Genomic DNA, 13,857 nt, shown 5'->3' on the forward strand with positions numbered 1-13,857 from the left:
TAAAAGTAATGTTTTGAAGTGGATTCTACTTCTTTTGTGCAAAGAAAAACTGATGAAGGCAAGGATTTGAGATGACATTTGAAGGACTTTTTTTTTGTACTTAATGTTATTTTGAATAAAATTTCAAATGATTTCTGGAACATTTATGAAAAAAACAACAACAGCTATGGGTGTGAGTGAATGATAAAAACATCTGCCATGCTGATAAAAATCAACCTGCATTTGGTAGAGGCTCAATTCAGAGGCTCAGTTCAGCCCTCTCACAATAACTAATGGGTCCTTTGTGGCAAATTGAGAGGAAACCCGAGTTCCTCACCTCAACTCAAGATGAGGACTGACTACCATTTTGCACCTTAAGAGGAACCCCCAGAGCTTCATGGCAACTCGAGAGGAATGCCGAGTTGCCCGCCGCAACTGGAGAAGAACCCCGAGTTCCCCGCCTCCACTCTAGATGAGGCCCGATTCCCCTGCGGTGACATGAGTTGAATCCCGAGTTCCCCGTCGCAACTCGAGAGGAATCCTGAGCTCCCTGTCACAACTCAAGTTCAGTTCAGTCGCTCAGTCATGTCCGACTCTTTGCGACCCCATGAATAGCAGCACGCCAGGCCTCCCTGTCTATCACCAACTCCCGGAGTCCACTCAAACTCATGTCCATTGAGTCAGTGATGCCTTCCCGCCATCTCATCCTCTGTCGTCCCCTTCTGCTCCTGCCCCCAATCCCTCCCAGCATCAGGGTCTTTACCAATGAGTCAACTCTTCTCATGAGGTGTTCAAAGTACTGGAGTTTCAGCTTCAGCATCAGTCCTTCCAATGAACACCCAGGACTGATCTCCTCTAGGATGGACCAGTTGGATCTCCTTGCAGTCTAAGGGACTCTCAAGAGTCTTCTCCAACACCACAGTTCAAAAACATCAATTCTTCAGTGCTCAGCTTTCTTTATAGTCCAATTCTCACATCCATACATGACCACTGGAAAAACCATAGCCTTGACTAGACAGACCTTTGTTGGCAAAGTAATGTCTCTGCTTTTTAATATGCTATCTAGGTTGGTCGTAACTTTCCTTCCAAGGAGTAAGCATCTTTTAATTCGAGAGGAACCCCTAATTTCCTACTGCATCTTGAGAGGAACCCTGACTTCCTTGCTGCAACTCAAGAGGAACCCCGAGTTTCCCCTCGCAGCTCGAGAGGAGGACCAACTCCCCTGTTGCAACTCGAGATAAGACAAATCTATCTGAACCAACTTGCCATCAGATTTTGTTTATTTTTTGGCTTCAGATTTTGTTTATTTTTTAGGAAAGTGACCAATACTTGTATTTCCTTTTAAAATGTGAGAAATTTCTTGGTAGAGAACTAGAAGGTGAGTACAAAGCATTTTAAAAGGAAAATATCTACCTCATAGGAACTGTTTACTTACCTTAAAAACTACTTCCTCCCTTGCTAGTTTCTCTGTACATCCTAGAAACTCAACACTTGAGTTTGTTTTAGATTGCAGTGTTACAGATAACCTTGTGAATTAAATTTGTCTTTATTTATCTTACAACCTAGCTCTGCAAACACTCTTCAGCCATAATAATTAAAGCTTATATACAAGAAACCAATTTCCATGCTCTTCCTTATTTTTATTAGCACCCAGGAAGGAAGCAATATGAGCTGTACAAAATGTACAACACTGCAATAACAGAGTTTGATTTGACAGAGATACTGCATTTGTGGCTAATTTCATAGTATCACTAACTGGTTCTCTCAAGCAGGAAAGTACATCTCTTCCACAAGTGAAATCATTCTTCATTAAGGAGAACATTTAAAATTATGCAAAAATATTCATAAAATCTACCTACTGGGTGACCAATTACTGCCAATATTGGGGTAACCATCTCATGGTTTTATAAAATTCATAATCCTCAGTTCTAAATGCTTAATATTGATCATTAGTTAATATTACCTGTCATATACTTAATATTGGAAACTTAATAAAAACTATTTAAATCAAGTAATGGAATACTACTTTGAAAATAATCTTAAATGGTTTCTTATTTTGTGTGCAATTACAGAACACTATTCTTTTGAAACTGAAGTGTAATTTGAAACTAGAGATTCAAATGTTGTATAATTAAACATCTCTCTGTAGTGTTAAAAATACTAAAGAGAAAGAAGAACAAGAACTGGAGTACCTGTGTCATAGGCTAAAGCATTGAAGAAGTAATTCAAGAAACATACTTTTTTTTTTACTTAGCTGTCAAATCCATCACTGTATTCTTACTTGGTTGGTCCACATTTGGTGTTAACTCTGTGACTGATGTTAAACTAACAATCTGTCTAAAAGAAGCTCACATCTGAGATGTTACATCATCAAATCAATAGTACCACCACATATTGTGGGTCAAAGGCATAGGAACAAGGTGCTGAGCATTGTACAGCAGTGCATCAATAGAAAAAGTTGTAAACTCATTAAAAGACTTGAGATTGCTTTAACCAATGAGATAAAATTTCATAAACGACTTGTACCTAACTTACAGGAATAGTTAATGCTCAGATTCGCTTCATGATGCAAAATAGGCATTGTGGAAGAAAAATGGTTTTTAAAAATATTTCAGCAATTTTTTTAGACTGAATTCAGTAAGTTAATCAATATACATTGTCTTGCATTCTTAAACTACTAAGAAGACATAATCACTTCACTATATCTTTCATTTACTTAAAGACCTGAAACAATTTAACACCTTCTTAATGCTGTTTCCCAGATAAGACAATTCTTAAAACCACTGCTACCAAAGTGTTACATTTAAAGAACTGAGTTATTAGTCCTTGGCTGAAACCCAAATGTTCAGTCTCTTGAAAAATCAATTTTGTGTTCACCTGGAAGGACTATCTGGAATTCTGATGGAAGTTTACCTTATTCAGGATGATTTCAGAACAAAGCTCTGCCATGATATCGTTCTAGTATTTTTAATATGTAAGTTTTCCTATCTTATCTGATTTTGGTTTTTCATCTGCATAGTCTAAAATGGCAGGAGATATATATATATACACACACACATATATGGCTCAGTAGACCTCTTCACTTCTATTCCTTTTGTCCCAATACTTTCTCTGATAGGGTAGAGATATAACACAACCCCAAAGAAAGAAGACCATGAAAATGTGCACCTTCACTGGAAGGTGATAGGAGAGCCCACGTCCAGTGTTTAATTCCAAACTGCAACATCCCATGATTTTCCAATATTCTGATTTCAAACATACATTTAACAATCATTTATAGAATCCCAGAAACAATATCTAGGAAGGGTAGCCAGTGAAGCAGACAGCTGTTCTTCCAACCTCCATGAAGCTGTACAAAGGCCTCCATAAAAGTGTACAAAAACTCTGAGTTAAAAAAAAAAAAAGAAGAAGAAGAAGAAGAAAGGGTAAAAGACACATGGCTTCTGGCTTCTGGCTCCAAATCCAGATAAACTGTGAAGCCAGACAGGCAACCAACCGGTGCTCGCTGTGTTAATTAGGTTGTTGATGCAGCCAGATTTGCTTTGCTTTCCTTGATAGCGAAATGCCTGTCAAAATCAGAAGAAGCAGAACTCAACCTCAAGTTCTCTTTTAGTTTGTTAAGTTCAAAGTCATGGAGAATCTTGACAGTCATTAACTTTTCTCGCTTGATTCTTGCCAGAACATCTTTTGGAACATCAGGGATCATCCAGGCCAAGAAAAATTTAATTAAAAACACAACATGCTAGAGGAAACATAAAAGAAAATCAGAGACACTGTTTAGCTATCAAATGTTCAGCAAAATGTTCTTACAAATCATTTCATTCATTCAATAAACTGTGCTTGACACAGTAGATAGAAGGAAAAGCAGGAAGATTTAGTCCTTGGTCTTGGAACTTTCCTATAAAACCAACATTAAGCAAATAAATAAATATACACTAAAATATGTAATTACAGAGATTCCAGTTGAACTTGGTTATTGAATATACTCATCTATGCTTTCTCCTGAAAACCTAATCAAATATTTGTAAAGAAATTAATAAATTGTATTGTTCACAAAGAAACAAAAAAAGGGAGGAAACTGAAAACAGACTGGAGAGCGAAGAAAGCTGGCACTTAAATTTGTAATTGATGATACCGTGATGGTAGAGACCAAGACAAAAGCCAATTTCGTCTTGAATCATCAAAAAAGTTCAGAAAAGATGATGCTAAGGACTGTGAAGTCATAGTGTGGGTGGAGTTAAAAATAAGAGGATTATTTAAAAATCTGTATAAGGGGCAGATGAATTTTCAGAACCTCTCTCTCATCCGCAATTCGGGTATTACTTCTCTCCAACCCCCGCCCGGCAGCAACTGAGTGCTTTATTTTCTGCAGAAATTAAAACAGAAAGCTGTGCACTCAGAGACAGCAGAGACGGCAGAAGATGAAGATGTGGCATCATACTGAAAATAGGACAACTCAGTGAAGTTCAGCATTCTGAATCACGAGATCTCTCCCTTCCCTTCTTGGCTCTCAACACAGCCACGAAATAGCTCAACAAGCAGGAGGTTGAATGATTTTTTTTTTCCTCTAGAAAATATACCTAATCAGAGAAATTACAATTATAGATATAAAAATTTTGTAGGTCTCAAATGAAAAGGTGCCTTTTTCAGCCTACAGTGAAACCCACCCAGATGATCTTCCTCCTGTATGCACACAAAGTTCATGATCAGGTATCACTGCTTCGCTCTTAAATACGAGCAGATTGCCAAGAACAACCAAATGCATAAGGAAGACTCTAATGTGGAAGAGTAAGATGGAAATGGACAAATAGGATCTATTGCCCATTTAGGATATCTAAGAGGATATAGAGAGAATTATGGGAATGAGAGAACAGTAGCATAATAAGACAAAGACACAAACTGGACTATTTATAAGAGAGAAAATAAGTGATAATTAGAATTTCAAAACAGTTGTTAACATCTGAACAAGAAAAGTCTCAGAAAGATAGGACAGAGAAAAGAAGGAAATTATCAAAGAAATAATACAAGCAAATTTTCTCAACTTAAAGGGTAATAACATTTGCAGATCCAAGGAGTTTAGTGAGTGTCCAAAACAATGAATATTGGACAATATCACATGACTATCTGGTGAAGTTTCATGAAAGAAGGTCTAGTGAGAGAATCCTCAAAGTTTATTGACATATACACAGATTATAAACAAAGACTGGAAAATTAGAATGGTATTGTATCTTTATAGCAACACTGGAAGCTGACAGAAAATAGAGCAATGCCTTAAAATTTCAGGAATACCTAAATAAAGTTGATTCAAAATTTTTCAGGGAAAATGACTTCCACCCTTGAATACTATACCAATTAACCATCTATGAGAAAAAGAAGCAATTTTAGTATTCAAGTTCTCAAAAATTGCCCATTTTCATCAGAAAATTAATAAAAGGTGTGCTTCATCTAAATAGTAATCTGAGAATGGGAAAAACATAGATTGCAGAAAATACCGTATTTAATATAAGAGAAGCTAAACTCCCAGAATGATGGTGAATCAGAACCTGTAGTGAAAATCATAAATAAACAAAAACAAAAATTCAAAAGAATTCTTTTTGTAATTTACCAGGCTGAAAGGTGATCTAAAACACTGATGGAAAATGTGGGAATGAAAGTGACAAATTCATAAAGAACTGAGGGGGGAAGAGATTTAAATTATATACATAACCTCGATAAAAACAAAATTAAACAAAAACTGATTGGAACTTGCGTTTTCTTGCCTTAGACTTATCTGGCCTATTATTGGCCTTTACTAATGCTCAAAATCCTTCAAGCTAGGCTTCCGCAGTACGTGAACTGAGAACACCTGCAGCCAGACATCCTGGAGCGTGAAATCAAGCAGGACTTAGGAAGCATTACTATGAACAAACTAGCGGAAGTGATGGAATTCTAGCTGAGCTATTTCAAACCCTAAAAGGTGATGCTGTTAAAGTGCTACGCTCAATATGCCAGCAAATTTGGAAAACTCAGCAGTGGCCACAAGACTGGAAAAGGTCAGTTTTCACTCCAATTCCAAAGAAGGGCAACACCAAAGACTGTTCAAACTACCACACAACTGCACTCATTTTACACCTTAGTAAGGTAATACACAAAATCCTTTAAGCTAGGCTTCAACGGGATGTTAACCAAGAACTTCCAGATGTTTAAGTTGGATTTAGAAAAGGCAGAGGAACCAAGAGCAAATTGCCAACATCCACATGCAAGAGAATTCCAGAAAAACATCTACTTCTGTTTCATTGACTATGTTAAAGCCTTTGACTGTGCAGATCACAACAGACTGTGAACAATTTCTAAAGAGATGGGAATAGCAGACCACCTTACCTGCCTCCTGAGAAACCTGTATGCAGGTCAAATAGCAACCATTAGAAACAGACATGGGACAATGCACTGGTTCAAAATTGGAAAAGGGAAACATCAAGGCTGTATATATATTGTCACCCTGCTTATTTAATTTCTATGCAGAGTATATCATGGAAAATGCTAGACTGGATGACTCACAAGCTGGAATCAAGAGCCAGGAGATAACCTTAGATATGCAGATGACACCACCCTAATGAAGGAAAGCAAAGAGGAACTAAAGAACCTCTTGATTAAGGTGCAAGAGGAGAGTGAAAAAGCTGGCTTAAAACTTAACTTTCAAAAAACACTAAGATAATGGCATCCAGTCCTATTACTTCATGGCAAAGAGATGGGGGGGAGGACAGTGGAAACAGTGACAGACTGGGCTTAAAAATCACTGTGGATGGTGATTCCAGCCAGGAAATTAAAAGACACTTGCTCCTTGGAAGAAAAGCTGTGACAAACCTAGACAGCATATTAAAAAGCAGAGACATCACTTTGCCAACAAAAGTCCCATTAGTCAAAGCGATGATACTTCCAGTAGTCATGCACTGATACGAGAGCTGGACCATTAAGAAGGCTGAGCATCGCAGAATGATGCCTCCGAATTGTGGTGTTGGGAGAAGACTCTTGAGAGTGCAAGGAGATCAAACCAGTCAATCCTAAAGGAAATCAATCCTGAATATTAGTTGGAAGGACTGATACCGAAACTGAAGCTCCAGTACTTTGGCCACCTGATGCGAAGAGCTGACTCATTTGAAAAGACCCTGATGCTGGGAAAGATTGAGGGTAGGAGGAGAAGGTGACAACAGAGGATGAAATGGTTTCCTGGCGTCACCAACTTGATGGACATGTGTTTGAGCAAACTCCAGAAGATAGTGAAAGACAGGGAAGCCTGTTGTGCTGCCATCCATGGGGATGGCAAAGAGTCGCAAAGAGTCAGACACAACTTAGCAACTGAACACCACCACCAACAATCAAGTGAATAAGTGCCTTATATTTCTTAGTTGTTTAGTCGCTAAGTCGTGTCCACCTCTTCTGTGACTCATGGGCTGAAGCCTGCCAGACCCCTTACTCCATGGGTTGCCCCTACTTCTACTCGGGTTGTTACTTACTTCCTCCAAGGATCTTCACAACCCATGGATTGAACCTGTATCTCCTGCATTTGCAAGCAGGTTCTTTACCACTGAGCCACCATGGAAGCCCTACATTTATTTATCTCTTCCTTATAGGCATTAATGTCTCATGATTTGTGCCCCTCGGGTTTAAACCTTGGTCAAACACCCTCTCTGTATTGGTTCTCTTGTCTTATATCCATAATTATACTAGCTATTCTACAAGGAAGGAAATGTAATATAGTGGGAAGAGTGGAGGTTTGGCAGTGAGACATCTGGCATTGAAACTCAGCTTTAATATTAGCTGACTATCTTTAAACCAACTACTTAATTTTGCTGACTGTCAGATTTATTTGTCAAGGGTGAATAATAAGGCTGAACGTAGAAAGCTATTATTATAGCCTCTGGAACTGGTACATAATAGTCAGTAAAATTGGTGGGTCCTCTGACCTCAAGGGAAGAGGTCTTAATTTTTCTTTTCTGTGACCTTGGTATCTTAAACAATAGCAAGGAATAACAGGCAATCTGCTGTACTTAAACTATTCTTAACTTACTTTTTATGATAACAAATACTTCCTTCAAAATACTCTACTGAGATAATGCTAATTTTCTGCTCAACAGATACTCTTAGAAATATATGCCTGAAGGGTGAAAAGAGATTTACTGGCATGAAAGTTAAGAGAAGCTTACCTCCATGATTATGATGAAGGTCATCTTGGCAGCAAGGACGTGCCAGAACTGAATATTATGAACATATTTGTCCTCACTGTCAGGAGGATTTCTGTAATCTCTGTATCTGAAAAAATGGAAGTCAATGCAAAAAATAAGCTACAACTTCAAACAAAGAGACCTAGCATAAATTCATATTGTTTCTTTTAAGAGACCCTTTTCAGTTCAGTTCAGTTGCTCAGTCGTGTCCAACTCTTCGCGACCCCATGAATCGCAGCACGCCAGGCCTCCCTGTCCATCACCAACTCCCGGAGTTTACTCAAACTCATGTCCATCGAGTCAGTGATGCCATCCCGCCATCTCATCCTCTGTAGTCCCCTTCTCGTCCTGCCTTCAATATTTCCCAGCATCAGGGTCTTTTCGAATGAGTCAATTCTTCACATGAGGTGGCCAAAGTATTGGAGTTTCAGCTTCAACATCAGTTCTTCCAATGAACACCTAGGACTGATCTCCTTTAGGATGGACTGGTTGGATCTCCTTGCAGTCCAAGGGACTCTCAAGAGTCTTCTCCAACACCACAGTTCAAAAGCATCAATTTTTCGGCACTCAGCTTTCTTCACAGTCCAACTCTCACATCCATACATGACCACTGGAAAAACCATAGCCTTGACTAGATGGACCTTTGTTGGCAAAGTAATGTCTCTGCTTTTTAATATGCTGTCTACCTGGGTCATAACTTTCCTTCCAAGGAGTAAGTGCCCCTTTTAGTTGACCACAAAAGTCAAGTCAAAGGAAAATAACTGCTATTACCAAACATTTATCTTTCCTATACAGATAACAATCAAAGCCGTATGTTACTAATGTATAGTATAGATGTAGCAGGAGACACAAGTGAAACTTCTCTCTTGCCATGAACACAAGTTTCTCAGGAGTTAGCTAAATATGCTCTTTTCATTCCATTCCCTTTCTTCTTATTCCTTAACAACTTACTTCTACCGTCACTCCACTGACACCAACCGTCTCTGGTCATTAAATTGAAGGAACATTTTAATTCACATCTTATTTTATGTCTGTGAAGAACAGAACTTGACACTGTCAACCATTCTCATTTGCTTGAAACTCTGTTTTCTTTTGGTTTACATGACGCGGCATTGTTTTTGTGTTACTTATTATCCTTCGGGGGTTTCCCTGGTATTCAATTTGTGAGTTCATTTTTTTTCTATAATGTGTCTAGATATTGATGTTCTTCAAAGATTCTGTCCAGCTAGGAAGTGATGGCATCAAGAAATCTGACACTTGTTATGATTCTTCTCTATATAAATATGGAATAGGACTTCCCTGGTGGTCCAGTGGTTGGGAGTCTGCCTCATCAATGGGGACACAGATTCTATGCCTGGTGTGGGAGGATACCATGTCCCATGGAGGCTAAGCCTGTGTGCCAAAACTACTGAGCTAGCGCGCCTAGAGCCCATGCTCTGCAACAAGAGAAGCCACTGCAATGAGAAGCCCACCACAGCTAGAGACTAAGTCCCACTTGCAATTGGAGAAAGCCCGTGGGCAGCCAAAAACAAATAAAAAATATGGAATATAAAAACATTTTTGTCTACCTGTGTTGCAGGTAGACAAAAACAGATATTGCTGTTTTTATTGGAATCCCAGATGAAGCAGTTGGTTTAAGTTTAAAAGCTTTGATGTACCACATATATGTGTGTGTGTATACATATATATACACACATATATATACACACACACACATATGCACATATATGTGTGTGTATATGTATAAATGATCTTTAAATCCTAAAGCAAAAAGATCCTCACAGTTCATGAGACACAGAGTGTGAAAAGAACAGGTTTACAAATCCAATTTCACACTCCCTACATTGAAGAAACCTTTCAGATGGGATGGCTAATGGACCAACTATATTGTTCTTTCTCTCTTCCTCTCTGTTTGAGGACACATAGTTAAATTCAAGTAGATTGAATGCACATATAATATGACCATGCTGTGTGATCTATAGACATTAAAGCTTGAATCAAGGGGACATTTGCTGGAGAAAATTTTTCCAATAAATTTAGAAAATAAGAAACAATTAAAAATCGACATTATCTTTACCCATAGTATTCTATTACTTTTGAGTATTCTACTTTTTTCAAATCAGAACCATACAATGTATGGATTTTAGAACTGATGTACTTTATCCAAGATTTTTATGGCCCCAAGTAAATTTTTGTTAAGACATGAAGAAAACAGAGAACTTAACAAATACATTTAAAAAGCAAAATGAAAACAAGAGAAAACCTGCAAGTGTTGTAGTCTCGTTTTTCCGAAGGTACAGTGTTGTTTGGAAAATCGGCTATGAGGAATACTGACAGGCTGTTATTGACATATCCTCTCATAGGCCAAGTTTCGTTTACTGAGTAGGCATAGTAATAAACTAAACGGGGAATCATGTCCGATGTAAATGCAACAATAATAGCCTAAAGGACAAAGCAAGAGGAAAATCATGAGCTAATAATGCAGTTTTATCAAAGTCTGATTTGCATATCGTTCAGATCTTTGTGCCTTAAGGATGCAAAATTACTACTATGCTATTACCAATCATGTTAACATATGAGTCTTTGACCTAAAACATGAAATAGTTCACTTATGGTGTATGATCAGTATTACAAGATTTCATAGCTAGAAAGAGTTACATTGAAATTTTAACCTCATTGTTTGTTTCCAAAAACACCATACCTGTATCTGTCTCTTTCCATCTTGCATAGCTATTTCTCACATTTCTTACTCTCTTTAACCAAATTTTACTTGCCTGGATCAATTTCATAAGATAGGACAGACTCTGTGTATGTGTGGCAGGGGGTGTATAGGGAATGAGGAATGGAGAAACAGAAGACCATGTACTGGTAAATTTCCCATTGTTCAGTGCAATTAATTTCAGTATTTGATTCTGTAGGAATGGTATTTTTCCCATCATTTCCTAAGCTCTGGAATAGTGTAAATGTCATGTTCCCTTTAGGTAAGATGAGTCAATTTAAAATCATTTTGCTCTGCCACCTACATTTTTAGTTATAGATTTTTAATACTTTAATCTTTTATTAATTTTAAATATTTTATTAATGTTTAATATTTTTATTAATATTTTATTTATATTGCTTCTATAGCTACTGGTACATTTCATGTTTTATATCACTTACTGAGCACATTTTGGCAGTTTTATTTTCTAAAAAAGTGACAATTTCAAACAGATTTTAAAATGTATTAGAATAAATATATATATATAGCATTTTTATAATTTTCTCACCTGTACATTGTAATTCTTTTTTGAGATTGTCAGAATTTTGTTTATCTTTTCAATGAACCAACTCTTGATTTATTTAGCAATTATATTACCTTTTATTTGTCTTCTAATGTGATTATTTCTGCCTATACCTTTATTCTTTCTTTCTTACCACTTTCTATTGATGAGTTTTACATTTTTTCTTAGTTTCATATAACAGGCTCAGTTCATATTTTCCTTCTTTTCAATAATACAAGCATTTACTGGTATACACTTTTTATAAATATGGTTTTAGCAGATTCGTATGAGTTTTCATTTTAATTAAGTTCTCCTTGTAATTTCAATTTTATTTCTTCTTTGTGCAATAAGCTTTCTTGGAAGCATGAATATTAAGTGGCTAAATTTTCTTTTTTGGCTATCTTATTATCAAATTCATTTTTCATACCATATTGTATGTGAATATGCATTGTAAAATTTCAGCTTTTGGGAATTCAGTTTTATGACCATTTTTAATAAGTGCTCCATAAAAATAACAGGTAAATGTTGTATATTCTATTTGTACTACATAACTTTATGTATAATCAAGCTTTAATTATATTACTTATATTCTTTATACTGTTACTTATTTTCTGTCTACTTTCTCAGGTGGTATAGCTATGATGGTATTTTAATAAGCATGTTTTACAATTTTCCTTGTATTTCTAAGGGTTTGCATGTCACAGATTTGTCTGTGTTGTTTAGCACATAAAAGTTTAGGGATGTTTTGTCTTTATGAAGGTCACCATGATGAAATCAATGTAAATATTGAGTTAAACATTATACATGATCTCCCTACCCCCAAGAAAAAAATCATCAAGTACAGTTTCCACTGAAATAGGTCTACTTACATTAGTTGCAACAGAAAGGACAGCCATTCCGTAAAGAATGTCTTGCCAAACACCTATGCTATGAGCCTTCGCAGCTACAGGTCTCCTGTACTGAGTCGTAAGCTTCCAGGCATCCACTCGAATCTCTATTATGTTATTCAGGAGCGCGAGAAGAGGGGCCAAAGGAAAAGAGGCCACAAATAATGTAACAAATCCAAACTGGATAACTGCGGGGACAAAAGACAAATTCACAAACTCATCATCGTGGAGGGGAAAAGGGAATAGTCAGCCTAACTCCTGCCACTTCCTTGATTTTGAAGGGATCTACACCAGCAACACCCTCCAGGCCTCCTTCCAGCTGCCTTCTTCCCCTTTCCTAGAGGAAGCACAGTGACTTATTGCTTACTAGAACAGGAAGGAGAAATTAGTCATGCACAGCTCAGTTCTATCCCTGCTGTTTCTTTTAAGATCTGCTTGTCTGAAAAAAGCATCTATTCTTGTTAGATAAGATAGTCTTCTTATTCATAAAACACAGTCTTTTTTTTTTTTTTTTAAAAAAACACAGTCTTTTATTATTATGACCTATGTTTAGGTCTGCTAGTCTAGTATTTATATTGGTATTGGCACATCTGTGGGGTAATCAAGCTTTCTATTTTACTGACCTATGTACTTTTTAAGATCAGAAATAATTACTGACTCATTTGTATGTTCTGAGTATATAAAAGTACTCAACTATAAGCCTTATGAATGAATGCATTATTTAAGATTTGAAGATGCTAACAGAGGAGAAGGTAGTATAAACAAGACATTTGAGAATAAATCAGAAAATGAACCATATAAACATCAGAAATATATATAAGTTGCATGTGAGCAAAGGAAATACAGATATCCTAGAATGAGGTATTTTTTAAGGTACCGGTCCTCTGTACTAACTTGACATCTTTCTGAGTATGTTTTACTGTCTTTCCTCACTAAGGCTTCACACCGATATAAGCTGGCTTATTTCTCCATGTTTCTCCTTTTGTTTCCATCAGCGCTTGGGGTAAAAGAACCCACGTAGCTGGCAGACTGTACTTCCCACAGGAGAGAACCAAAAAACAATGAGACAAAGATGACTTTCCACCATAGGAAAAAAGAAAAAGGAATCTTCCACTAGTCCTCTATTTTTAGATAGATCTTGAGTGTTTCTGGATTTCAAGATTTCTCATAATACTTTCTCATTAGCACCAGTCTTTTCATCTACTAATCCAAGAGAACAAACTGCCTCCTTCCTAACTTCTCTACTGAACCAAGAAACAGAAAATTAAGGTGAAGTGTGATGCAGAAACAGCTTGAATTTCTAGGTTCAAATCTCAGATCTTTACCTATAATCTCTGTGGCCCATGGCAAATAACTTTTCCAAGCTTCAGTATTCTTTCAAATAAAATGCAGTGAATAATGACTGTTCAGTAAATGTTTTAAGATTAGAGATACAGTATGTAAAACAACAAGAATAAATTAACTCTTAGTTGGGTCTCAATAATTAATCTTGTTATGAAACACTGATTTCATCTTTTACTTTCAGTTATA

At 36.8% G+C, this 13,857-nt stretch overlaps 1 protein-coding gene across 3 annotated transcripts in view; it reads right to left on the reverse strand.

Annotated features, from left to right (window-relative positions):
- Nucleotides 1–1,598: 1,598 nt before the first annotated feature.
- The window catches only part of ANO5 (anoctamin 5), a 102,716-nt gene continuing 90,457 nt past the window's right edge, over nucleotides 1,599–13,857 (reverse strand). For all 3 annotated transcript variants that reach the window (XM_043451407.1, XM_043451410.1, XM_043451408.1), the window contains 2 exons: nucleotides 8,163–8,268; nucleotides 1,599–3,721 (listed from right to left, as the gene is read on the reverse strand). In XM_043451407.1, the coding sequence (XP_043307342.1) occupies nucleotides 3,494–3,721; nucleotides 8,163–8,268 (334 nt within the window). In that variant the 3' untranslated portion in view covers nucleotides 1,599–3,493. The remainder of the gene's footprint in view (nucleotides 3,722–8,162; nucleotides 8,269–13,857) is intronic.

This window comes from Cervus canadensis, chromosome 29 (genome assembly GCF_019320065.1).
Source record: "Cervus canadensis isolate Bull #8, Minnesota chromosome 29, ASM1932006v1, whole genome shotgun sequence".
Classification (NCBI taxonomy): Eukaryota; Metazoa; Chordata; class Mammalia; order Artiodactyla; family Cervidae; genus Cervus; species Cervus canadensis.